Source organism: Grammomys surdaster, unplaced genomic scaffold, assembly GCF_004785775.1.
Source record: "Grammomys surdaster isolate TR1022 unplaced genomic scaffold, NIH_TR_1.0 310, whole genome shotgun sequence".
Lineage (NCBI taxonomy): Eukaryota > Metazoa > Chordata > Mammalia > Rodentia > Muridae > Grammomys > Grammomys surdaster.
Window position 1 is genome coordinate 2,217,381 of NW_021604729.1, and position 25,642 is coordinate 2,243,022.

At 50.9% G+C, this 25,642-nt stretch overlaps 4 protein-coding genes across 4 annotated transcripts in view; 1 reads left to right on the top strand and 3 right to left on the bottom strand.

Annotated features, from left to right (window-relative positions):
- Positions 1-491: 491 nt before the first annotated feature.
- Mta2 (metastasis associated 1 family member 2) lies at positions 492-9,747 on the bottom strand. The gene is made up of 18 exons (XM_028777418.1): positions 9,248-9,747; positions 8,097-8,164; positions 7,553-7,646; positions 6,013-6,130; positions 5,808-5,871; positions 5,526-5,643; positions 5,154-5,256; positions 4,852-4,951; positions 4,543-4,731; positions 4,375-4,449; positions 4,189-4,247; positions 3,866-3,963; positions 3,591-3,730; positions 2,959-3,187; positions 2,422-2,511; positions 1,764-1,882; positions 1,510-1,658; positions 492-1,305 (listed from the first exon to the last, which is right to left on the bottom strand). The coding sequence occupies exons 1-18, from the start codon at positions 9,273-9,275 to the stop codon at positions 1,140-1,142; spliced, it is 2,007 nt and encodes a 668-aa protein (XP_028633251.1). The 5' UTR covers positions 9,276-9,747; the 3' UTR covers positions 492-1,139.
- Positions 9,748-10,050: 303 nt separating this feature from the next.
- Eml3 (EMAP like 3) lies at positions 10,051-21,316 on the bottom strand. Its single transcript, XM_028777417.1, has 22 exons — positions 20,998-21,316; positions 19,995-20,166; positions 19,661-19,918; positions 19,462-19,575; positions 18,209-18,276; positions 17,931-18,054; positions 17,544-17,714; positions 17,308-17,377; positions 17,110-17,220; positions 16,465-16,560; positions 15,006-15,161; positions 14,711-14,852; positions 14,003-14,154; positions 13,796-13,921; positions 13,589-13,720; positions 12,966-13,033; positions 12,329-12,417; positions 12,160-12,257; positions 11,941-12,028; positions 10,952-11,050; positions 10,586-10,716; positions 10,051-10,501 (listed from the first exon to the last, which is right to left on the bottom strand). The coding sequence occupies exons 1-22, from the start codon at positions 21,017-21,019 to the stop codon at positions 10,298-10,300; spliced, it is 2,691 nt and encodes an 896-aa protein (XP_028633250.1). The 5' UTR covers positions 21,020-21,316; the 3' UTR covers positions 10,051-10,297.
- Positions 21,317-21,385: 69 nt separating this feature from the next.
- On the top strand, positions 21,386-23,577 carry Rom1 (retinal outer segment membrane protein 1). Its single transcript, XM_028777420.1, has 3 exons — positions 21,386-22,364; positions 22,740-22,986; positions 23,081-23,577. The coding sequence occupies exons 1-3, from the start codon at positions 21,775-21,777 to the stop codon at positions 23,297-23,299; spliced, it is 1,056 nt and encodes a 351-aa protein (XP_028633253.1). The 5' UTR covers positions 21,386-21,774; the 3' UTR covers positions 23,300-23,577.
- Positions 23,578-23,734: 157 nt separating this feature from the next.
- Positions 23,735-25,642, bottom strand: part of B3gat3 (beta-1,3-glucuronyltransferase 3) — a 7,334-nt gene continuing 5,426 nt past the window's right edge. The window contains exons 3-5 of the mRNA XM_028777421.1: positions 25,087-25,447; positions 24,618-24,908; positions 23,735-24,266 (exon numbers count right to left, since the gene is read on the bottom strand). Of these exons, the coding sequence (XP_028633254.1) occupies positions 24,168-24,266; positions 24,618-24,908; positions 25,087-25,447 (751 nt within the window). The 3' untranslated portion in view covers positions 23,735-24,167. The remainder of the gene's footprint in view (positions 24,267-24,617; positions 24,909-25,086; positions 25,448-25,642) is intronic.

Sequence of the window (25,642 nt, forward strand, 5' to 3'; positions counted from 1 at the left end):
TGCTGAGATTGAAGGTGTGTGCCAACACCACCAGCACTTAGTGGGATACATCTTAGCCTGGTTGCTAGCATTTCCTAGAATGCCTAAATAAATGTAGAGGCTGAGGATGTAGGTAGCTCAACAGTGGAGCATTTGCCTAGCATGCACCAGGCCCTGGGATCAATTCCCCAGCATCAAAAGGAAGAAGTGGGTAACAGGAAGACATTCTCACACCCTTCTGTGGAGACTCAGCCATTAGACAGCTTTGAACAAATCTAGACCAAGATACTGCTTGCACTCCAGCCCCAATGGGCTAAGCTTGAGTCCCATAAGGCTAGCTGGCAGACTTCCTCCCAGTCCGGCTGCATGTCTCAGAAAGCTGTTCCTAGAACAAGCACCATCTGTACCTCTTTCATTGTCCTTTGTCCTCTATTTTCCCTCTCAAAAACACCAAGACACACACACACACACACACACACACTAGCAGCAGCAGAGAACAGCTGAGCCTGGAGGAGCTGAAGAAAACAGCTTTTTATTCATCACTATAAGAACCAATTACAGAATCTGAGGTTAAAAAACAGACAAAAGATCTTTATTTCTGAGAATTGGCATATAAAAGGCAGAAGGAGAAAGGGGAGGGAAGAAAGAGCATGGGCTGGGGTTGATGCCAGCTTAGGGCCCTCAAACTCCAATTAGGAAAGTCCGGACACCGGACAGTAAGAGTAACCCCCCATTAGAAAATGAAGAAAAAAAGAGACATGGCAGTGTACTCCCCCTTCCCCCTGCCAGGGACCAACACCTGATATGTTTAATCTTCCCATCCTCCATCCCTTTTACAAAGGGAGGTAAATTTTTAAAAAATTAAAAAACCCTTCCCAGAACTGTCCAAACCAACTGTGGGTCCCAGGCCCAAATAGGGTAGGTACACACACACAGGCAAGTTCCTATAGGCTGTTCACCATCACAGGCATAGAGAAGCCCAAAAAGGGGAGTTACTGGCAGTAACACCAGAGGGTGTCCAACCCCTGCAAGGACACACAGACACCAGCTTCAACCCTCCCTCACTCCTTACTCCCTTTGATACCAAAAGGAATGAAGACTTGTATGCCCTGGGCACCCACCCCTCTACCTCTCATCCCACCTCCCTTCCCCTAAGATGCTCAATCCTCCAGGACAATGGGCTCATTGGTGCTGGCAGGATGTGAAGACGCGGGCAGAGGAACTGGGGGTCGCACTGTCATCAGCGTTGACTTCACCTTCAGAGGTAAGTTGGGCCTTCGGGCAGCTCGGCGCATTTCCAGATGAGTTAGAGCTTTCCTTAAAGCCCTGGCCAAAAAGCAAGACAGAAACAGAGAGGCTTGATGAGCACCGAAACTCAACCAGGTCAGATTTCACAATGCTTTTACAATTCTACCCTCTGGTACCCACATTCTTTCATGTACCTATCTTTCTCAGATACTCCCATTTCCAATGCCGGACAACTTGGATTGTCAGCCTCTCAGCCCCTCCCACGGTGGACTCCCTCCCTACCTGGTATCCTTTGTGGCCACAAATACCACTGGATTGGGAGCATCAGCAGGGTTTAGTTTCTGACGCTTGGCTGCTGGCTGTGAGCTTGAACGAATCCCTGAAGCCAGAGGCCTTCCATTGGCAGAGAAGGGGACCCCTGCCCCTGCCATCTGGAAAAGGATGCGGTACATGATGAAGGAACTACCTTCCTGAGACTACTATTAGCAACAAAAGCCAACCCTAGTCAGCTTTTCCAACCCACTCTGTCAACTCACAGTCTCATAAGAACGTTTCACCATAATGCTCCCCAGGCCTCGATTCTGGGTCAGCTGGTTTCTGTTGATTGGTGTCTTGGTGCCCCGAGGTGTTTTGGGTTTCAGAGGTGCCTGGGCCACTATCATAGAGGGAGAAGGGGGATGAAATAGAAAATGTTCCTACGTTCCTTGTCTATGTAGCTTCGTTATTATTCTTTCTTTCCTCTCTACCCTGACCAGTTGTTTACCCTAATGGCCTAAAGACTAGTAATGGAGAAAAAGGCTATCAAGCTACTTACCCCATATTTAAAAAAACATTATGTTTCCAGATCAGAAAATACTTATATAAAGCCACTTCTGTGCCAGAGATGGAGCTCAATAGTAAACCCCTTATCCTGAATATATGAGGTTCTGGGTTTTGATCTACAGCATCACTACCAAAACAAAACAAAAACAACAAAAAAAAACCAAGATCATAATAATAATAAGCATACACACACATACTTGTAGTTTGTGTGGACTCGGTGTGAAAGAAAAAACTCTGGGGAAGAAAAGACTCTTAGTAAAATTTAGCTGGCAGCCTGACGGAAAAAAAAGACTCTTAGATAGTCTGGCACCACCCAAACTGTTTCTCTACCTTCCACCCACCCTGGATTAAGTGTAGCTCGACATCTCGTACCCAGATCTTTGACGATAGTTGCCAAGGGTAGCCGCACCAGAGGGTGAATTTTCAGTGGTGTCTTGGCAGCCTTAGGAAGTCGGATAGAGCCTGGAGAACAGAAGAAAGCTTCTGGGTATTCTGCAGCTTTGTTTTGGTGTTTGGAAATGGTCCTGCTGTGAAGCCCCAGCTGACCTAGAACTTGCTATCATCCTCTTGACTCTACCTTCCCAGTGCTTGGGTTATAGGCATGTGTAACAATGCCTAGCCTTGTTTTTTGAGATTGGGTCCTATCAATAATCCAGGCTAGCCCAGAGCTCATTACATAGCCCAGTCTAATAGGACCTAGGTAGCTATATCCTGTCTCAGCCTGAAGGCTTACATTCTAGGCATGCACCACCAGACATGGCAGATCAAAAATTTTCTAAAGGAACTTCACTATTCTGGACTACATCCAAGAACTCTACACACCCTCTATGGCCCACTATCCCTGCAGTCCCTGGGCTCTGGCCAGAGCAGCGTTGGACTCACTGCTAGTACTACCGCCCCAGCCCTTACACTCTGCTTTGATGGCATTGGCATTGATAGGTGCATAGGGCCTTCGGGCAGCCCTCCTTGGCTGTAACAGGTCTCTGCACATCCGTCTGGCAAGACGAGTCAGCTTTGTGGTCTGGAGCAAGAAAGTTTGCCTATTCTTAGCCAGCAACTTGGCCCGGTTAGCACTGGTTGTATAGGGGGAGAGACTTTGGGCTTCAGGTCTGGATAAATGACCTCTTGAATGTGGCTCCTGGAGGAATGTCATATGAAAAAGAGAAATGGCAAATCAACACTGTAGTTCTGTCCTCCATCACCTGCAGACAGTCAACGATTTCTACCTGACCTCTTCACCAAACCCCACCCAACCTTCCTGGCTTCCCAATACTTAGCAAGTGCTCCTGCCCATTTGACAGTCTCCATGGAAGAAGTAGTCAAAGGTTTTCTAACCTTTGCCTAAAGCTCACACCCATAAGCCCACTAACTACACTCCCCATCCCCACATGTTCTTGCAGTGATTCTTTTCTACTTGTTGAGACAACATCTAACTATGTAGCCCTAACTGACCTTGCTTGCTATGCCTACCAGACTGGCCTCTAACTCAGAGACCCACTTGCCTCAGTCACCATGGCAAGTTCCCACCCACTGATTCTTACTGTGGTGCCCCGAGCAGCCCCTTCAAGCTGGGTAGGGGTCTTCAGTCCCCCATACTTCTTCCAATAAATCCAACAGGAAGCACAAAGTCGACACTGCATGTTAGGTGGGCCCCAGGCATACCACTGGGCAGACTGTGTGGCTACAGGAACAGAGAGAGAAGGGAAATTTGTTGGCAGGAAATATGCCACCCGAGGTCCTCAAATTCCTAGGACAGAGGAATAAGCCACCCTAGGGCCACCCATCCCCAGCAACCCTGTCCCTCCTTGGAACTCACTGTGGCAGCTCTCACAAGTCAGGCCTTTCTGGAATCCAGCCCCATTCATGCCAGGTTTTGAACCCACAGAAATGATCTGGTTGGGGTTTGGCTTAGTACTAATGAAGGAAACAAGAGGAGAAGGCAGAAGCTAGTTAATAACCCACTTGTGTCTCTTTCTCCTACCAACCCCTTCTATTTCTCATTCTCTGAGTGCTGGGGATTAAGTCCACAGCCCCGTGCACACTAAGCCCATGCCTCTCATTGAGCTACAGCTTCTACAGTCTGCTTCTGCTTCCTGCTACCATTAAGGAAGACACGGTCTCCCCTTCTGCCACACTTACTAAGTGGGGATGTAGACCTGTTTCAGTTTGCTGTCTGCTTCAGCAGCTTTCAATCTTTTCTGTAAGAAGGAAAATAATAGAAAGAAATTCAAGAGCATCTCAGTACAAATGAAATCAAGCAAAGCAAAAGGCAGAGAGGTAAGCAGATCGCCTCTGGTCCAGCCTCCCAGCCAGCCTTACCCATACCTGCTGAATATACCGATCTGTGGTTTTCCACATGTAATAAAACTGGACTATGCTTGCAAGTGACTTCCAGGGTAGCTAAAAAGAACAGCAAACAGAGGATGAGATGGCATCTGATCCTAGGTCCTGGCTCCTTCACCGTTCTCCCTTCTCCTAGTCCTATTCACTTACAAAGTCCTGGCGGATATCATTGAAATCCTTCCCGTACTTCTCTAGGGCCTCTTCAAATAGCATGGCTTCAGAAGCAGACCATTCCTCCATCTCATCTCGACAGAGCACTGGGCCTCCCTGTGGTACTAGGGTTGACATAGCCTTGGCCAAGTCATAGCCATTCTTTTGCAAGGTGTCCATGGCATGGAACTACCAAAAACACAGAACAGAGCTGAGGACTTGATGCTCTTTAAGCACTACCTTCTCCGAGACTCATTGCTCCCCTCCTGCCTCAACATGCCCAACTATCCATCACCAACGTGTGCTTACCAGGGTGATATCTCGGGACGCAGCAGCTGCACTCATGTGCAAGCTTGGCTGCCGAATTGAGCTGCTGCAGTCTAGGGCTCTTGCAAAGGTTCCCACAGCTCTAAGGAGAGATTGAGAAGTCAAGGGAAGAAAAAAGTTCAAGCAGGTTTAGGAACTAAGAAGAAAAAAAAAAACAAAAATGCCCAGGCCTAAAACAAAGCCCACTTAAAAAAAAAAAACAAAAACAAAAACAAAAAAAAGGATGAGACTCAGAGCTCAATCCGTTCCTCCCCAGCCCGCCTTTCTCATCCGCCCACCCTCACCGGGCCACCACAAGAAACTGATCAATCTGCCGGTCTGTGAGAGGGTTGTCTGGGTCCCAGACTTTCATCTCCATCTTCTGTTGGATTCGATTATCCGATTCTCCTGAGGAAGCAAGCAAGGAATCACCACAGAAGGAGAGAGGGGGAAATAACTGGTCTCTTAGTCACTCACAATGGCTCTGCTTCCTCTTCTCTGCTTGGAGTACATCAGACCGCAGAATCCCCTCCCAGCTGTGCCCATTTATCTCTTTCAGGTTCCTAAGTCTCACTGTCAGAGTCACAACAGAACACCTAGCAGATTGTGCACTTGTACCCCAAATCATGCTATCAACAGAAACTTTCATGTTTAAGCACTTCTGCTCTGTTGCTTACCCTCTGCCAAACGATCTGGGATCTCAGCTTGGAATTTGCAACCAACTCTGATCTCCCCTTGATCAGCAAGAAGAGTCTTCTGCACAGGATCAAACACCAGTGAGTAAAAAAAGCAGTCCTGAAGAGGAAGAGAGGAGGTTAGTGGGAAGGAATCCACATGGACAGTGATGTCTATCTAAATTCCCCAGCTGTGAGGACCATGAACCCTTTACCTCTTCACCTGTCTAAGCCTTTAGTGGGGCAACATTCCCTCACCTCCCTCTTCTCACCATAGCTCCTCACCTCCTTTTCCAGATACTGGTTTAAGATATCTGTCTCATTCAAGAGAGTCACACTGCACTTCCCCCTAAGAAAAAAGACAGACCCAAACAACAGTCCTGGATGAGCAGCGCATCCCTTCTTATCTGCCATCTCCAGTACACCACCCTCTTCTCTCCAGTTTCTAAATTAGGGCACATAGGCCACAGTGGCCCTGATCATCCTATACCTTATGTGGGTGGCTGGTAATGATTCAAACTGCCGAGAAAGAAAAAGCTCTCGGTGCTTCAGCTGATGTCTCTGCTGCTCTGAGACCCCTGGCTGCTTTGACTCCTCTTCAAACTCCCCTAGAATATTGAGGAAGAAACCAAGTCAGAAACGAAATCAGAACAGGTACCTTAGCCAGCTAGCTAGTCCAGGTAAACGGAAACCCTACCTCGGTTGCTGCGTCTCACTCTTACCCTACCAGCTTTCCCTTTTGGCCTTACACCTCACTGTGGAGGTTCAGTCCTCTCTTTAACTCCATCAAAGGAATTATCACATCCTTACACTGTGAGAGTATAAGAAATGCACCCAAACCTAGCTGCCAATATTGACACCGCTCAAAAACCACAAACAGAGCCATAATACAGTATGATGTCATATTTAGTTCTTTCTTGCACAAGCAGCCCGAGGTCCTAAAATCCAGTTAAGAAGTAAAAATAGCACACATGGTCGTCGTTTATTTACCAGCTCCTCTTCATACTTCAGGCCTCATTGCTCTATCTGAAACATCACACGCAACCTAATGTGCCTTCTCTTTCTACTTGGCTAATAATAGTTTGTGGGCTTTCAAGAAGAGCAACTCTGAAACCAGTGCCAACAACCTTCTTCACCAAGAGGCAGCAGCCTGCACTGAAATCTTGGAGGAAACAGTTAACCTGGCTAAGTGCCAACCAAGTGGAAGGCGATAGAAAACTCAGGCACATGTTCGTTGGTGCATTGTTCCCCTGAAAAGTTGGAGGTGTAGGATGGGGGGGCTATCTGTGTCTCTGTGTGTGATCTAGGAAACAGGGCTAGGGCAAGAAGGACCACACCCCCAACCCTTCTGATTGGACAAGGCCAAGGTCAACCCCTGCCAGATGGGGCTGGAAACCCCAAAGGGCCAGAAAACTTGGTAGGCCGAGCTCACTAACCCTTTCATGACTATGGCCTGGAAAAAAAGAGTTAAAAGAAAACTAAGAAAAAAAAATTACAAGATAAAGATCATAAAGAAAATGCAGACAAAGCAAAAAGTAAGAAAGACACTAATTGTAATGGAGAGGAAAAAAGACTGCAGGAGAGTTCAAGAAAACTTCTCCTAGCTTCATCATCTCTATGAAGCTTTGGCATCACCTCTGGACTACAGCATAAACTTCCTCCCTGTTATGCAGGCTTCTCTCAAAACAGAATCCTCCTGTTCACCTTGACCCTCACTCACTAACCACTGTCCCAAAGTACCCAAAGTGTCCCCAAGTGGCGGCTTCTCTAAAGCTCTTTTCATTTCCTATCTAAGTATCTCTCCACTCACACACAGAAGCCACATTCTGACTTTCCTTATCATGGTCTGCACGCCGTGCTTCCAACCCCAACATGTAACAACAGGCCTCCCTCCCCAGACCAGGCACTCCCCACCCCCAAACTCATGCTCTGCCTTGGGCATGCTACCAGGGGAAACACCTGCAGGAACATGTCTAGTCCTCAGATCCTGGGGGGTGGGGTGGGGGGAGGTAAGGAATGAAGGCACTCACTGGCGTTACTGTCAGCCAAGCTGTTGAGGCTACTAGAAATATCCCTTCGCCGGAAAAGACAGACAACCTTTGCTTCCACATTTCCATTTGCAGTCTAAAGGAGGGAGAAAAACATAACGAGGAACAGTGGCCATTTGAAAGTGGAGGTGCAGAGTCCAACAACAGCAATATCTCCTTACGGGTCTAAGTAGAAAAGATAGAAAAACTTAGCAGTAAAGACTTAATATTCAGCCGGGCGGTGGTGGCACACGCCTTTAATCCCAGCACTTGGGAGGCAGAGACAGGAGGATGTCTGAGTTTGAGGCCAGCCTGGTCTACAGAGTGAGTTCCAGGATAGCCAAGGCTACACAGAGAAACTCTGTCTCGAAAAAAACAAACAAACAAACAAACAAACAAACAAAAAGACTTAATATTCAAAGATAATTTCAGGACCAATGAAAAGGACCATGATTTTAAGATCAGCCCGGTCTACACAGCAAATTCCAGGCAGCTAAGGTTACATAATAGAGAGACCCTGTATCAAAAACAAAAAACCTCCACTCACCTTATTGAGCTCCTCAATCCGTCTAACCAGGTAAGGATTGCTGGAGGAGTTCTCAAAATAGACGTAATCTGTAGAAGGGGGTGGGGAAGAAACAAGAGATCAGAGAGGAAAATAAGAGCACCCAGAAAAAGAAAGTGGGTCTGTGTGAACCAAAGAGAGACAGAGAGATGGAGTGGAGATGAAGAATTGGAGATGAGGAAGTGGAGATGTATAAGAGGAGAGACTTAAGGAAATAAGTATTAGCCATTAGCTGGACAGTGGTGGCATATGCGTTTAATCCCAACACTCTGGGATGCCAAGGCAGGAGGATCTCTTGGTTCAAAGCCAGCCAGATCTACAGCTCGAGTTCCAGGACAGCCAGGGCTACACAGAGAAACCATGTCTCGAAAGAAACAAGGGAAAAACCTGCCTCAAAGAGAGAGAGAAAGGGAAGGAAGGAGGGAGGAAGGGACAGAGAGACAGGCTGAGCGAGAAGAAAAAAAGATATTATGGAAATATTTTGCCAGGTACTGGTGCCACGCACCTTTTAATTCCAGCAGTCAGGAGGCAGAGGCAAGCGGATCTCTGAGTTCGAGGCCAGCCTGGTCTACAGTATGAGTTCCAGGACAGCCAAAGCTACACAGAGAAGAAACCTTGTCTAGAAAGAAACAAGGAAAAAAGAATAGGAAATGAGTTTTTACCCTCCTACCCCTGCAACATCCAGTTCTAAAGTCAGATCTCCACTCAAAAGTGAGACTTAAGAGATAAGAACGAGGATTTCCCTGAAGTCCATACAACTTTGCATTGAAGTTGCACCCCTGTATTGGATAATTGAGTAAACTGTTCAGGCCCCACCTTCATGAACGCACAAGCTGCCACAGAAAAGAAAACCCCTGCGCGCCTGGCTCTCCTGCGGCTGGCCCGGCGGTCAATCGGGCCCCTTCCAAGCCAAAACCACTTCCAGACCGGCGGTCCAGTCGCAGATCTCAGAGCACCGTTACCGCTGCAGGTAAGCTTCTGTGCCCGATAGCGTCGCCGCCGCGGAACCATAGCTTTCGGTTCCGGTTCCGGTCGGTGCCGCGGCCCATACGACCCCAGATGTGGCTCTCCTGCGCCTGCGGACACCGAGTCTCCCTGATCCCGGCCTCAGCCTCTTCCGCCAGGGTACTCACCTCCCACCCGGTACATGTTAGCCGCCATGGCCGTTCCCGCCGCCGCCGCCTCCGGCCACACAAAGAGGTCCGGGAGGCTCGCGGGGGAAAAGCTCAGCTCCAGACGAAGCCCCCAGCGCGGGGCTGACGCCTTGCGGAAGTGTCGATGGGGCCCGAGCAGCCAGCACCTCTGCTCGCTCAGCCGTCGCGGTTCATCACTGCCCGCGCGACAACGACGCTGCTATAGCCTCACGCCGGGACACCGAGGCCGGCTTCGGTCTGCTCGGCTTCTTCCGGAACGAGCTCGGTTCCTGTCTGACCGGAGTGAGGTTCCGGCTCCTAGCGTCCTCACCGAGTGCCAGCAGACGTCGTGCGGTGCCAACCGCTGGGAAGGTTTGCCCTGCCCGCGTCCGGGTTCGCCTCCTTCCGGAACACCTTCGGCCGATCCGGAGAACAAGGCCCAGCGCTCGGCTCAGGTCGGAGAGCAAGACCCCACAGATCGGCCACTTCCGGAAGGAACTCGGCTCCTTTCGCTCAGCCGCGGCCCCGCGCTCGGTTATTTCCGTTGCAGCTCGACCCCGCCCCCGAGGGCGGTGGGGAGCCGGAATTAACTCTCTGCACCATGAGTCCTAGCAGCTCCCCGACAGTGGCGTCGAAAGCCGCGCGCGCGCGGCCTCACTCTTCTTGAGATTATTTGCAAACTGCTTTGCCTGTTATTTACATATTTGGTCTGAGCTTCCTTTTCTCTTCCCGCCCTGTACTTTTTTCTTTCATCCTAACACAACTGGGCCCCTGAGGGACCCGCCGCACAAAAGCACCAGGCAGTGACTTTTTTCTTTTTATTGCCCCTCACCGGGCAGAGGGTGTTGGAGCTGGGTTGCCCGGCTCAGCCAGTAAGTCTGTTATCATGTGTGCAATGGGGTGGTTCGCCCTTCCAGGAAAATACGCAATTGGGAATGTATTAAGTCAAAGAAAAAGCCAGCCCAGGTAAAGACTGTCATTGGTCCTAGGGGTTGCGGCCAGGGTGGGGCCAGACCACAGTACCAGAGGGACAAGATCATCCAGCATCAATCACACGTCCAGGGAGGAGGCAGGGGACAGAGAGGGAGTTCTAGATGGTGTGGCAGGGGCGGGCCCAGAGCTCCCTGATCCCAGCACTCGCCACTGAAAGATGCTAGCATCCTTGCCACCTAAGGAGACAAGGTATGAGTCGTCGTGTGTGAACCGGACACTAGTCACATGGCTGCCATGGCCTGAATACATACGACTTGGCGCCTAGATGAGAAAAAAAGAACAGCTGTAGCAATGGCAGGGTCCCAAACCTACCCACCTGGGCCCAATGGTCCACGGAGGCCTCACCTTGGCTCGAGCGCATGGGTACTGAAAGAGGTGCACTTTGCAGAAGTCGTCTGCCACAGCCACCACCCGTTCATTGTGGGAGCGACAAAGGGAGTTGATGTCTGTCCCATCAGAGCCATCAGGCCACACACCTAACACAACAGGTGGCCTGAGCCAGGCTGCTACCCACAACCTAGAGCTGCAGTGTTTCAGGTTTTCAGGTTGCCACTGAGCTCCAAACAATCCTTCCAGTCCCAAGGGGCCTCCTACCCTGGATTTGCCGCTATTATCCCCACCCCGAGGTGGCATACACCCAGTATACTGAGCCCAGAATGGGTTCCTCCTTGTTTCCCCAGCCCTCCTAAGGGGTTCCGGATCCTGGCTCACCATAGACGTGGAAGCCCAGCACACAGGTATAGGTAGCCCACTCCCGGTCTCTGCTGTCATAGCGATTCCTTAGTAGTTTGCAGCCTCCAGCCACATCCCCTAGGTAGAAATGGCCCTACTCAGCTGTCATTCTTTCCTCAGTTGAGAATGTGAACTGATCATAGGTATATTGTCCATTATGAACCCCACTATGTGCTTCCTAAATTCTCACTGAAGTTGTTTGACTTCGTTTGGCTTTAAGATAGCCCTGCATGGTGGTACACACCTTTAACCCCAGTACTAGAGGGGCAGACAGATCTCTGAGTTGGAGGCTACCCTGGTCTACATAGTGAGTTCCAAGACAACCAGGTGACAGAAGAAACCCTGTCTCAGAAACAGAGAATCTAGCCTAGACATACCTGGAACTTTCCATTCCTGCCTCAACCTCTGGGTAAAGTACTAACAGTTTCTCATCAGTTTCTCCTTCCAGAATAAGGCAGCCCCACCACACTTGCCCTAAGAAGCCATCCCAAAGCAATATCTTCTTAGTGCATCATTCTTTTTCCTTTGTTTTGTATTTTGAGGCACTGTCTTCCTATGCAGCCTTGGCTGGCCTGGAACTCACTATGTAGACCAGGCTGGCTTTGAACTCATAAAGATCCAACCACCTACCTCTGCCTCCCAAGTTCAGGGATTGCCTGGTCCATTTTTCAACTCCTTTGAGTTCTTGTTGGAAAAGTGTGGAACTGTAGTTTACCTACTTACTGGATTGTTCCTATATGTACAATTCCAGTTCCATTTCCTTCCACATCAGCCCTTCTGCTTGATGCTCCTCTAATACCATCATCCCTCCTGACTAGACGCCCCCTGTCAGCACCCATATAATTTCTTAGGAGACATAACTAGGAGAGTGACAAATGCAAAAACAGTATGGGCCACATAGAAAATTCTAAGCCAGCCTAATACAAAAAAATAATAAAATAAATTATCCCAATCTCCCTGCCACTCACAGTAAAGAATCTCATAATCCCCAGAATTGGACATGATGAAATTCCCATCCTTGGACCAGTCAAGGTGAGTGATAAAACTGGAGTGCCCCTGGGGAACAAGAGTCAAGAATTTGACAAGATGGCTACCATTTCCCATCCCCAGACCAGCCCTTAAGGCCTCAAACCCCTGTTACTGTGCCCGCAGTTAACAAATCCCACCTTCCACCCCAGGGTCCTTACCACACATCTGCCAAAGCGGCTGGACTTAGTGCCACAACTGGAAACACTATAGATGTAGATCATGTTGTCATGGGAACCAATAGCCAGGTACAACCCATCTACAAAGAAACTTATTCAGACAAAGAAGAGCCAGAACAGGACCCAGGTCCAGGGCGGGGGTGGCTCCCACCTGGGCTGTACCGGACAACTGAGAGCTGTTCATTGCCATCAGTGACATCAGACACAACCTCTCTGGTCTCTGTGTCCAAAACCAACCACCTGAAAGGGAGAAGGGAAGGAAGCAAGAGGGCAGGATGTGAGCCCACCCCCAGGGAGGCTCTGAGCAAAGAGTCAGTGAGGAGACAGAAAACATCAGAAAGGCTGTGACATCTGGAAGGAGGCCTCTACTGCACTCTGAGGCTGGGCAATGGGAAGAGGCTAAGGACATATAAAAGCTGAGGGGCTTCTGATGCCTCCTGAGAAAGAAGTCAGCAACTGCAGACCAGGTCAGCCACAGAAACCTTGTGGAGTCAGTAAGCCTGTCACTTCCCTGTGCGGCCACCCACATCCACCCCTCCTAGTCCCACTGCTTCCCCATCCGGAGCTGCCACCCCATCCTGCTCCCAGACTGAAGATATAGACAGGGAAGACTTGGTGACAACAGGGGAGGGGAGGCCTGGGCTACAAAGAGGCACCGAACATGAAAAGGTATAGTTCAGTACTTTTGTTAGCCTTGGTCACCTCTTGTCCCTTCCCCTGTTACCAAGAACCCTTCCTAGACTTCCTTGCATTTCTTCATAGGAGTAGGCGGTCTGGTGTTCTCTCACCTCCCGGTGTTCAGTCCTACAACCACCACTGCCCCACTTGGGTGGAAGTCAGCACATAGACCCGTCTCCTGGGAAAAAAAGAAGGTAAATTCAAGAAATTTTATTTCTAAGGGGCCCGTGAGATCAGGAGAGGCTTCAAAGGATGGGGTGGGGGAAGGGATAGTACAACACACATAAAAGTATAAGGGGAAATACTAGAGACATGAAGATTCAAAGGAAAGGGGTCAGGAGGTTGGGGGAAGAAAGGGTCTGGGTCACAGTCAAAACTGAGTATGTATGTAAATGTCAATTAAAGATAAAGTTTAATAAAAGAAGATGGCTTTCTAGTAAGAGAAGTTGGATGGATGGACACTTTGTCATCTCAGTAACTTCAAAGGATCATCCCAAGGCAACCAGAGAAAAGGAGGCATGAGAGACCTGGGATAGATCCTAGTGGGGAAGACACTGAAAACACCTAGCAGTGCTGCCGATGAACCAAAATGAGGCCTGAGGCAGCAGCAATGGCACTTTTACAAGTCTATACGGAATTCACAATACAATCGGTTGTCCCAGACACAGAAGGGTCGGCAATATTAGGGAGTGAGAGCAGGTGTAGGTGGTGGACTCAGGGCAGCTTGCTCTACCTTTAGGTCCATGCTCCAGGCCAGTGCGTGGCCTTCCCCATCCCACAGGCAGAGCTGCCGGTCATGGCCACAGGTGAGGAAGCGGTTCTGGGAGGGATGTGTACACAGTCCCCAGAGCTCATCAGTGTGGCCCTACAACAGAAAAGGGTTACCACTGCTCTTCTCCAAACTCCCTTCCCTACTTCCCCTGGCTTTTGGCTTCCAAACCTGGATAACAGGGGAGAAGCCCTGAGCCAGATCTCCCCTCAGTAATGCGTTCTTTGTGGTTCCCACCAGCAGCTCAGAGCCAAGCCCTTCAGCAATGGCCCTCACAGCTCCAAAGTGTTCTGGAATCTACAGAGTAGTAACAGAATGTCAAAAGCATACTGACCATTCCTCGCCCCATCCCTTCCTTGACCCCAGCCCATCTCTTACCTCAGCCTCCTGGAGGGCCACCAACCCAGGCCCCCACTGTACCAGCCGTCGGTCCCGCCCACCACCACTCAGTACTGTCCCATCCCGTCGGAGACACAGGGCAAAGATGGACCCCTCATGAGCATGGGCCTGGGCCACGATTGTGTAGGTCTCTGTTGGTAAAGTCTAGGTTAAGTCATGCTCTTAGAGTTGCAGTAAGTAGGGAAAGGAGCAGCTTAGAGCATCACAACACAGAATAGCTCCAGCTACTGAGCACCCACAGAAGACTCTAAGCCTTGTGACTGCCAATTCAGCTCATAGTAATAGTGTCAAAAAAAAAAAATAGCAAAAACAAGCCGGGCGGTGGTGGCACACGCCTTTAATCCCAGCACTTGGGAGGCAGAGGCAGGCGGATTTCTGAGTTCGAGGCCAGCCTAGTCTACAGAGTGAGTTCTAGGATAGCCAGGGCTATACAGAGAAACCCTGTCTCAAAAAGCCAAAAAAAAAAAAAAAAAGAAAAAAACAAAAACAAAACACTTGGAACTTTGAACCTGAGATTTAACAAACTCCCATCCCTAGCCTTCTCTCCTTTACTATATGTCTCCCCACCTTCCTAGACCAGCTCCCCAGGGAATTCATCAGTTCTCAAGGTAAAAAGGAAACCCTCTGCTCTGTTCCCACAGAATTTCTGAGATACAAACATCCTAAATGTCAGCCCTAACCACATACCTTTGGCTCCACCCCTGCCTGGGGTCTTGGAATCAGAGACACTTCGACCCCAGGTAAGAATGTTCCCCTCAGAGTCTCCAGTGAGAATATTTCCATCGGGGAGGAACACAAAGCAAGGGATAAACTTGGGTTTCTTGTATTTCTGGAGAGGGCAGAGAACAGGTGTCACAGGACAGTTGGGGGTGCTGGGGTGCATTAGAATCTACAGATATCACAGGACAGTTAGGGGTGCTGGGGCAGCACTCAGTACTCAGCCCCACTTCCCTCCCTACTGCCTCACCCATCCACACCTCACCCCAAAAACACCCTGCTTCCGGGCGAGGATCCCATTCCCAGGAACCCCTGTTCCACCACTCCAATTCCAAAAGTGGACATGAGATTTTCCACTGGTGACAATACAGCTGCTGTCACGAGGGCTGAAGCCAACGGCGAGGACTGAGTCATTTGTACTCTGAAGAAAGGAAGACACTTGATTCAGCCACCCTAAGTCCTGAGCACCTTCATTGTCTTTGATGTTTTTCTTGTTTCTTTCTTTTGTTCTTTCTTTCTATCTGTCTATCTGTCTGTCTGTCTATCTATCTATCTTTCTTTCTTTCTTTCTCTTGTTTTGTTTTTTGTTTGTTTGTTTGTTTTGAGACAGGGTTTCTCTGTGTAGCCCTGGCTGTCCTGGAACTCACTTTGTAGACCAAGGTGTTCTCAAACTCAGAGATCTGCCTACCTCTGCCTCAAGGGCTAGGATTAAAGATGTGTGCCACCACTGCCCTGTTTTGGTTTGTTTCTTGTGACAGAGTTTCATGTCCCCCTGGTTGTCCTAGAACTGCCAGTGTAGCCAGCTGAGGATGAACTTTGGACTCCTAATTCTCCTGCCTCCACTTCCCAAGTGCTAAGTTTATAGATATGCACCAGTACAAGCGGCTCTTTTGTTTTTTGCTTTGCTCTTCTTTGTTGACAACTTACTGTACAGACCGTCCTGCCTAGGACTCTCCATGATCCTGCTTCTTCGTTCCAAGTGCTGGAATTACAGTCATGAACTACTACATCCAACACTTGACTCTTCGATTTTTTTTTTTTTTTCATGAGACAGGGCTTCTCTGTATCCCTGGCTATCTTGGCACTCACTCGCTCTGTAGACCAGGTTGACCTTGAACTCACAGAGATCCACCTGCCTCTGCCTCCTGAGTGCTGAGATTAAAGGCCACCTCTGCCCATGTTTTTCCATTTACTTCTATTGCCATATTGAGATTGAGTTTAAGGCCTTGTGGGTGTTGTATAAGCATAGTGTGTGTGCTGTGTTAGCACACTATTGGGCTATCTCCTCAGCCTTCTTTCCTTCTGCTCCATCTCCAGAGTAGCTGGGATTATACGCTTGTGCTACCAAAGTCTACGTTGTAACTCAATCTGCTTCCTAACAGCTGATCTACAAGAGGCCTGACACCCCAAGATAATTCTTCCTTCAAGGCTCTGGTTAAGGCTGAAGGTATAAAGCAATGGTAGAATGCCTGCCTGTCATATTAAAGGCCCTGGTTTGAACCTCAACATTGCAAGGGGAAGCTGATCCCCTAAAAAAATTATAGTGCCCATTAGAACTTCTGTAGTTCTGTGATTTCCAATGCACAGATGGAGAAACAAAAGCTGAGAGAACTGAGAGTTTGCCTGAATTGGAAGTGTATGTATAAGTAAACCTGGAACTGTCTATTCCACCATTCCCACCCTACCCCAGGTTCAGAAACCATCAAGCCACCTAGGCTCCTCACCTTGATCTCAGCCAGCTTCACTCCCCGGCTACAGTCCCACACTGACAGCATGTGCTCATTGGAATCATCCACCACACAAAGAAAAGCACCTTGATCCTGCGGATGAGACATAGCACTGTGAGGTCTGGAGATCTGGAGGTCTGGACATGCCTGTTGTTAGACAGAGATTCTATCACAGGCTAGGAGGGCAAAAGAAGTTGACATGTCTTTTTCTCAGGAGAACTGTCTGTGTGAGCCCAGAACACCAGACCTTCCTCAGGCTTCCTGGTAAAATCAAAGAGTGGTGTCCTGAGCAAGAATAAGGGTCTAGCCAGCTATGGTGGCACATGCCAATAACAATTGTTGGGTAGAGACAAAGGATCAAGAGTTCAAAAACATCCTTATCTGCATACTGAGTTAGAGAGGCCAACCTAAGGTATGTGAGACCCTGCCTTAAAAAACAAACAGCCAGGTATGATGGAACACATCTTTAATCCCAGCACTTGGAAAGCAGAGGTAGGTGGATCCCTGTGAGTTCGAGGCCAGTCTGGTCTACAAACTGAGCTCCAGGACAGCCAGGGCTACACATAGAGAAACCCTGTCTCAAAAAACAAAAACAACAAACAAACAAACAAACAAGATCTGGAAGCTTTGTGCTCAGCTCACCGCTGCTGAAAAGGCCAAGGCCCCCACACCACGCTCAAAGGCACCCAGGCCAATCTCCTGCAGTTTCAGGAGTGTTTCTGAGTCCCAGATATGAACCACGGGCTGCAGGGGCTAGTGGAAGAGAAGGAGACAGAACTATGAAGAAAAAATGACCTGTTAGCTCATCCTATCTGCTCAATATTCTGGGTTGACTTTTACCTTTCCGTCCTTGTCCACTCCAGCTGTCTGTCCTGAGGCTACACGAACACCATCAGGGTGAACAGCAAGGCTAAGGAAGGAGAAGAGAACTCTAGGAAAAGGGTCTCTCTCAAGACCACCGAAAACATGTTTTCCTTGCTTAAGATGCCGCAAGGCAACTGTCTTTGCTACCCTTCCACCCATAGTCAGACCCTCTTCCTGTCAAGCCCACAATCCCCAGACCCCAAGACCCTCACCATCGAACGCAGTCTGTGTGACCCCGGTAATGTCTCTGGCCGCCACCTCCAGGACCCCCTGGGCCTCCCCCAGGCCGGTACAGCACCACTACACAGGCAATAAAGTAGACCACCTCCCCAGAGCGCAGCACAAACAGATTAGAGCGAGAATCACGACCCCTGTACCCATAACTGTGTTGGGGATCATGGTCAAGGAAAGGACCAGACCAAGGACAGGAAGAGGGAACATGAAAACAGGAAAGCTCCTACTTGGCATTATCATCCACGTTGGGGTGGTATGGGGTAATTCATGGAATTCCTTGTCCCCCCACACACAGAAAGAAATTGCAAAGAAGGAAGGGGACCCATCATGGGAAGGGGTGATTCCCATGGAACTGAATAGGATACACCCAGTCAAGGCTCAGGGTCTCCGGGGGTGGGCCACTGGGCAGTTCCTCAAGACTTCGGATGCCAGATGGAATGTACATGGTGATGGGACGGCCACGAAGGAACATCTTCACAGAAATGCCTTCTACAGAGAAAGGCAGAGAAGTTAGCCTCCCTTCCCAAAGGCCAGAGCAGCAAACCCACCATATCTGACAGATTTCCCCGAAGTAGTTCCTAGGGTTTTAGCCTAGACTCTAATTGCATCATGCAAGTTCTTCCCTCCGCCTCTCTGTACATACCTAAGTTATAATTGCTCCTCCGAGATCCGGGACCCCCAGGACTGGACAGGGGGTCTTTGTTCCCCCGGCTATTGAGAAGAGGTAAAAGTATAAGACCAGGGCCAAGTGTCAAGACCTGAGAGGGGTGGGACAAGATACTGATAGACGTTTCCTTCCAGTCAGCCTGCTGGTGTGGGGTCACTGTCAGAACACAGGGCTCTAGAGAGACGAGGGATTTTAGTTGAAAGAAAGAAAGGAAGGAAGGAAGGAAGGAAGGAAGGAAGGAAGGGAAAGAAGGAAGAAAGGAGGGAAAGAAGGAAGGAAGGAAAGAAGAGAAAGAAGGCAATATAAAGGTGAGAGAGAGTACAGAACCATGAAACTATAGCCTGTGGCCTTTCTTCTAGGCCTCTACCAACCTTTTTATTTCCACATTTGTAAAATGAGGCCAGAATATAGACCAGCCCTACCTTTCAGGAATCTGGAAGGTAGGCAAAATCTCCCAAAAGGAAAATGACAGTGAATTCCAGAGGTCACTGTCACTATATGATAAGCTGACAACAGCTCTTCGGAGAACAGAGTAGATGGTGAGAAAGGACAAGGCTGAGCTGGACCTTCAGGTCCACTAAGACAGTAACCCCACAACCAGCAGGCTCCCGGTGCTAGGATGTCCTTATGTTAGAGGAGTAGGCAGAGCAGGGCATTGTAGGGAATGAAGATCAGCTGCAGCTCTGTGGACAGCCATCTGTGAAAGAGCACCAGAGCTGCCAGGTATCTTCCCAACACCCTGGAGGCCAAGAAAAGACTACCATACCTTTTAGGCCAGCCTGGACTACAAAGTAAATTCTAAGCTAGCCCAGGCTATGGTATGAGACCTGTCCCAACTAAATAAGTAAAATGTCATCAGAGCTTTTAGCTCCTAGAATTTTGAAATGTATGTAGTAATATGAAAATGTCTGCAGAACTAGAATCCGGAAAAATCAGGTTCAGAATTTGACTCTGTGACCTGAGGCAACTGATTACCCTCTCTGAGCCTGTTTCACCTGTGCAATGGAAAGCATGAGAGACCACCTATTCACCAAAGACATTACAGGGCCTGAATGACATGGAGGAGAATTTTAGCCCAGGGCCCAGAACACTGCAGGAGTCCCAAGGAATGTTTTGTTTCTTTCTTCCTGTTGGGTAATGAGGTCACTCACCCCACCCAGGAATGGAGTAAGTCAAGAAGCCAGGCCTGGGGTACACCAAGTTAAAGGAGGAAAGGAAGGCTTACCCACCTCTCTGTGCTCCCTGACCGCAATAGTAGGTTAGCTGAGGAAGCTGCCTTCCTAGAGAGTTTCTGCCTGGGCCGCTCTGAGGGGGATGAGGAGGAGGAGGAATTTCTTCGGGGCCTGGTAGAGCAGAATGAAGAAGTGAAAAATCAAGCCTGCTTCCCAGACTTCCCATCCATCCTAGCTACCACCACAGGACACCTACGTGTCTGAACGCTGAAGGGGCTGCACAGGCCTGAGGATTCCTGGGGGTCCAGGGGAGCCTGCCCCACTGCTGCTGCTGCACCCTCCTTCAGACTGCGTCCCACTAGGCTCTTCACTGCCCCCCTGAAGAGCTGGAGGCCCATTGCTCAGACCAGGGGGTCCAGAGGATGGCTCCATCTCCAATTCTTCTTCTGTTTGGGTGCCTCGGCTCACCAAGGAAGGGCTGCATGTAGGTGGCAGTCCTGGAGGGACTGTAATGCTGATGGGGAGACAACAAATTAACCTGATGCCCCAAAGTTCCCAGGAAGGAAGACTGTGTGTCCTGGCATGTGTACCTGTTCCTCGTGGGAGCTGATATGCCAGAGCCCTGCAGGGTTGTAGTGGGGCCATGCAGCCGCAGCAGGCGAAGGGCTTCTGCCAAGGCTGCCTTTACCAGTTCCATCTCTTCTTCCTGCACCCGAAGCCGCTGGCTCAGGGTCTGCAGGGTCTCATGAGCAGGGCCCTCACCTGGGAAAGGGGGCAAGAAGCACTCAGAAAAGTGCCGCTATCTGGAGGGTGAAGTTGGTTCTGTCCTCCCTCCCAATGTTACAACACCACCATTCAATAGACCTGACCCTCTCAAGCAGTCTAAAGCTTGAAAGCTCATCCAGAGGGGAAGAGATGGATGGAGATGGTAGAGGATCAAGAGTCTCCTCCTAGCAGGACAGGAAATGAGCCTGGCAAAACTCTTGCTGCTGCTGTCTCTGCCTCCACAAAGACATGGAGTACCAGGGGGGAAACATGGAATACTGCCGAGGTATGTGGGAGCCGGAGAGAGAGGCAGGAGCAATTCTGGTGAGAAACCACAGCCCTCTCACCCCACCAGCAAGCTCAAGTCTCTACCAAATGCAAACACAGCCAACAAGCTAGAGACACAGGAAAGTGAACTGGACAGTAAAGTCAGACTGAGAGGTCAGGGTGTAAGGAACACAATCTGGTGAGTGTACAGAATATCAGTGGAGAGTTGTTACGGTGTACATCCCAAGGTAACTGTGGACGCCAGAAATAAAAAGACCCGGAATTCCCGAGGAAGAGGCCCAGTGTGACACAGTGATCAGGGAAACTTAGAGGGACACAGAGAACCAAGGAGTAGAATGGCATTAAGGAAGTCCAAAATGACAGTGGCGGGTTCCTAGGAACTAGAATTGGACAACCTGAAGAACTGAGGAGGATGCTCAGAACCTCCGGGGCGCAGGAGCACGCGAGCACGCTACTAGACAGCGGTCCAGCACTGGCAGTGCCCGTCGGGCTGGCGCTCAGGGAATCCAGGCCACGCCGCCCGCCCCGTCCCGTACTCACCGGGCCCCGCAGACCCGTCCATCCGGCCCCCGCGTTGCTCCGAGCGGCGTCGTCGGAGGCGTCTAAACCGCGGGGGCCATGGCTGGGGAGAGGGGAAGGAAGCACTCGGGCGCGCGCGGAGGGGAGCCGTGCCACCCCTCGGGGGCGCTGTTGAGCGTGGGGACAGGACTTGGAGAGGGCGCTGTGGAACCGGACTTCTTACTCTCCCGGGGTGGGCTCCCGGGGTGCGGTGACAGGGCCGTCCGGAGCCCCTGCGCCGCAGCACAAACAGGCGCGGGACCGGGAGTCGCCAGCAAGCGCGGGAGGGGGGCGGGCCGGAGTGGGGGCGGGCCGCCAGGTAACCCTTCCCTGTCCGGGACCTGAGGCTCTGGCCGGAGGCGGGGGACACACGGCTGACCTTTCACCCCGCCAGGCTCCAGCCCGGCTTCCGGCCCCCAGGCTCCCAGAGGACCTGGGAGGGGACGCAGGGCCTGAGATCTGGGTCTCTAAGCCTGGAGCCCAGCGTACCAAACTCTCACTTCCGCGAAAGGGCAGGGCGGGGTCACGAAATGGGCTTTCAGCCTGGGGGCGGGCCCTTTCCTAAAGGGCAAGGCTAAGAAGCATCCTGAATCGGGGCTGGCAGAGGGTTATTAAGGCTGGAGTGGAAGGATGTCCAGGGTATTGGGGTCAGGGTGGCATTAGCTCTATTGAAGCCAGGCTGGGCTGACTCAGCATCCTGCCTGCCCTAGCCAACCCCAAGCCCCGACGGCTCCTCACTCCCTTGGGCAGAGATGGGAGATGGCGCCGGTGCTGCCCGTGGTGCTGCCCCTCCAACTCCGTATCCGTTTGGCACAGGGGATCTGGCTCCTCTCCTGGCTGCTGGCACTGGTCGGTGGCCTCACCCTCCTCTGTAGCGGGTACCTCCTGGTACAGCTGTGGCATCTTGGCACCTTCCTGGCTCCCTCTTGCTCATTCCCTGCCCTGCCCCAAACTGCCCTGGCAGCAGGAGCGGTGGCTCTAGGCACAGGGCTAGGAGGCGCAGGAGCCAGCCGGGCGAGTCTGGATGCAGCTCAGTACCCTCCCTGGCGAGGGGTCCTGACTCCACTGCTAGCGGTTGGCACTGCTGCAGGTGGGGGGCTGCTGACTTTTGCCCTGGGGCTAGCCCTGGCTTTGCCTGTAAGTCTCCACCATGGACTGGAGGAGGGCCTGGAGGCTGCCTTGGGTCACTACAAGGACACAGAGGTGCCTGGACACTGTCAGGCCAAACGTCTGATGGATGAGTTGCAGTTGAGGTACCACTGCTGCGGGCGCCATGGCTACAAGGATTGGTTTGGTGTTCAATGGGTCAGCAACCGCTACCTGGACCCCAATGACCAAGATGTGGTTGAGTAAGTGATTGATTTGCTTCTCTTTTTTCTTTCTCCTCCTCCTTAGACTCCATCCTTTGTCTTGAAATTCTTACCCAAACACGCGATAAATAGAGCACAGTGGCTGAGAGAATGGATTATAATTCTATTTATCAGCCCAGGGCATGTTGCCAAACCACTGTGGGCCCATTCCTCATCTGCAAAATAGAGATAACTATACCTGTCTTTACCTTCCCAACAGGTTCCTATCTTACAGAGTTGTGGAGATAAATGAATTATGCAAGCTTGGATAGTAAAGCACTCAGTAAATGTTTTATAATCATTTTTTCATCTCCCCTTGCTCTCCGATGCGCCTCTATCTGCAGCCACCTAACTATCTTGTCTATGCCTTTGCAGCCGGATCCAGAGCAACGTGGAAGGTTTATATCTGATTGATGGAGTCCCCTTCTCCTGTTGTAATCCCCACTCACCCCGGCCTTGCCTGCAAAGCCAACTCTCAGACCCCTATGCCCATCCGCTCTTCGATCCTCGGCAGCCCAACCTAAACCTCTGGGCCCAAGGGTGCCATGAAGTGCTGCTGGAGCACCTGCAGGGTTTGTCAGGCACTCTGGGAAGTGTTCTGGCTGTCACCTTATTGCTGCAGGTCAGTCAGCCAAGGGCCCTGACTCCTCCTACTTTCAGCCCTGTGGCCCCAAATCCACTGACAATCACCCTTTCCACTTGCTTCCTCCCCACAGGTTCTAGTGCTCCTTGGTTTGCGGTATTTGCAGACAGCACTGGAGGGCCTCGGAGGAGTCATTGATGGGGAAGGAGAGACCCAGGGCTACCTTTTTCCTGGTGGGCTGAAAGACATACTGAAAACTGCATGGCTACAGGGAGGGCTTGCCCACAAGCCAGCACCTGAGGAGGCCCCGCCAGATGAAGAACCTCCCAAGGAAGTTCTCGCTGAGGCCTAGAAACCTGAGGGGTGGGGGTGGGATGGGGAAAGATGGACAAATATGGAAAACTTTCAATGCTTTACTCAGGCTCAGGGAAGGAGAGGTTCCTGGGATTATAGGAGTCAGAGCAATCAGAGCTGGACTGGGTTGAGAAGTCCAGGTGTCCTGGAGCCCAGCCATTGCCATGGAAACCACCAAGGTTGAGAACAGATGATGAGGGTGACAGGGAAGTGACAGCCAAAGGACTGGAGACTGTTTCTAGTATACAGATTCTACAATAAAGTTTGCAGACAGAAGTCACTGTGCTCTCTCTCGCGCTCTCTCTCGTGCTCTCTCTCTCTCTCTCTCTGCACCCCCCCCCCCTCTCGTCAAGGGATGGGAGCCCGAAGGACTGTGTAGGTAGAGGTATCTATTATCTATCTGATCTCTTGGTATCAAAGACCAGCAAGCAGGTTTGCCAAGTGAAGGGAAACATGAAGCCCCTCCAGGTTGAGATTCTTTATTCTAGAGGTAGGAAGGGGATCCGCATGCTCAGGTGGGGAGGGTCCAGCCCAGCTCCTCTAGCCCCCCACTGCATGCTTGTCCCCAATAAGTTACCCAGTTCCCTCAGCTACCCTCCCTCCTGAGTCCATCTGTCCTGCTCCACCCCAGATGGGGCTGACCTGGCTCACTACAGAAGTTGCTTGTCCCCAGCCTGTGGGCAGTGCCACATGGCAGGCTGGGGGAAGGGAGGGAAGCAACTGGGCCACACCCTGTGGTTGGAGGGGCTGCCTCTGGTTCTGAGGGGTCAGGTCTTAAAAAAAAAAGCCACATCCTGAGTTGGCCTGGAGCCCAGTCCCACAAGATATGTGACTAAAATAAGGTAGAAATCAGAGTGAGGTTGCCATCACACCTCAATGGCTGGGTCTGAGCCCTGGCCCTGCCGTTGTAGCTGCTCCTCCTGCTTCATCTTAGGTTTCTCTGTCCGGGTATGCCATACCAGTACCTGTGAAGGAAGGTTTAGGGTCAGGACCAGCCATAACCAGGGCTCTGGGGCATGTGATCTAAAATGGATTCCACCCCATCTCTTCTACACTCAGCATTGGTACACAATGTATAAAACACTGGGGTAGGAGAACTTTACTGCCTCTGAAATGGGGCTTTGTTACTGTCTCTCTGATATACACATGGGTGCACAGAAGTCTGTAAGATGAAATAGCAGGCGCCCTACCCTGACTCTCAGTAGCCTTTTCAATAGAGTGAAAGCAAAGTTGGTCAGAGATCTGGAGGGTTTCTCCTGGTTCCCATTCCCGCTTCTGTTAGCTGCTCATCCTAGAGTGTTTCTCCAGCCTCTTACCTGAGTACAGTTGGCAGCCCGTGGCTCCAGGTCCTTGGGATCTACAAGATGGCTCAAGAGACTACTTTCCAGGTGGCCCCGGGGTGCAGTAGCATCAAACTGGGCATTGGGCTTAGCCAACAGCAGGGGCAAGGCAACTGCAAATCCCGCCATGTCCAGGGGAAAGGGCCTGTTGGGTTCCCATGCTGTGTGGAAACCCACAACTCGGCCATCTTGTACCTGAGGACCCTCAAATCGCAGGCCGCCCACCAGCCCCACAGGCCACACTGAGACACCACGAGTCCAACGCATCTGATGGAGATGAGAGAAGAAACAGAGAGGGGTGGTCCTAGGAAAAGAACTATTTGTTTATTGACACCCCTCCCCTACCATTCCTCATCTTCACCCACCAACCCACATCAACACTAGTAAGAGAAAGAAGGAAGCTGGTCCCACCTGGTTCTTTCTCCATCTTTATCCCGGGGCTCACCTCGTTAAAGAGCTCCCGGCTGTAGGTGTTGTCATCGTCAGCAAAATACACGACTCCTTGGGTCCCTGGTGGTGGTGGGTCCTTCTCCCCGCCGACAGCACCCCCTTTTCCTCGGAGCCAGTCGAGGGCCTTGTTGCGCTGCTCCACTCCTCGGGGTCGTACCCAGCCTGGCTCACCTTCCCTAAGCCGCTGAGCCTTGGGGGTAAGGACAGCCAGGTGTGTGAAGAGGAGACCAGAGGCAGCCAACAGCCCCGAGACCAGCGGGGTAGGGCTCTCAGCGTCCTCCACCAGCAGCCAGTGTAGACGGGGCACTAAGCTCAGGGTCTGGGACAGCCGAACCAGCTCTGCCTTCTGTACAAGCCTGCAGAGGGAGAGATGCAGGAAGGAAGGGGCCAGGTAATCCTGGCCCTCTACACTTAAATGACAGCTGCTCCTGGCCACTGTTAGCATCTTCTCTGGTTCTCTGGCTTTCCCCCTACCAGTGCCCAAGCTCTCGCTCTCTCTCTCTCTCTCTCTCTCTCTCTCTCTCTCTCTCTCTCTCTCTCTCTCTCTCTCT

Bases quoted from the DNA above. Each gene is read 5' to 3' on its own strand.
- Mta2 (XM_028777418.1), bottom strand. From the start codon at position 9,275: ATGGCGGCTAACATGTACCGGGTGGGAG. The intron at 3,731-3,865 runs GTGAGTTCCAAG...CTGTTCCTGTAG, and splicing joins GACTTGTGAGAGCTGCCACA to CCACACAGTCTGCCCAGTGG. The intron at 2,512-2,958 runs GTAAGGGCTGGG...TCTGTTCTCCAG, and splicing joins CAATGCCATCAAAGCAGAGT to GCTCTATCCGACTTCCTAAG.
- Eml3 (XM_028777417.1), bottom strand. From the start codon at position 21,019: ATGGACGGGTCTGCGGGGCCCG. The intron at 19,919-19,994 runs GTACACATGCCA...TCTCCCCATCAG, and splicing joins TCAGCTCCCACGAGGAACAG to CATTACAGTCCCTCCAGGAC. The intron at 18,277-19,461 runs GTGGGTAAGCCT...TCTTCTCAATAG, and splicing joins CGGTCAGGGAGCACAGAGAG to CCGGGGGAACAAAGACCCCC.
- Rom1 (XM_028777420.1), top strand. From the start codon at position 21,775: ATGGCGCCGGTGCTGCCCGTGGTGCTGCCCCTCCAACTCCGTATCCGT. The intron at 22,365-22,739 runs GTAAGTGATTGA...ATGCCTTTGCAG, and splicing joins AATGACCAAGATGTGGTTGA to CCGGATCCAGAGCAACGTGG. The intron at 22,987-23,080 runs GTCAGTCAGCCA...TCCTCCCCACAG, and splicing joins CTGTCACCTTATTGCTGCAG to GTTCTAGTGCTCCTTGGTTT.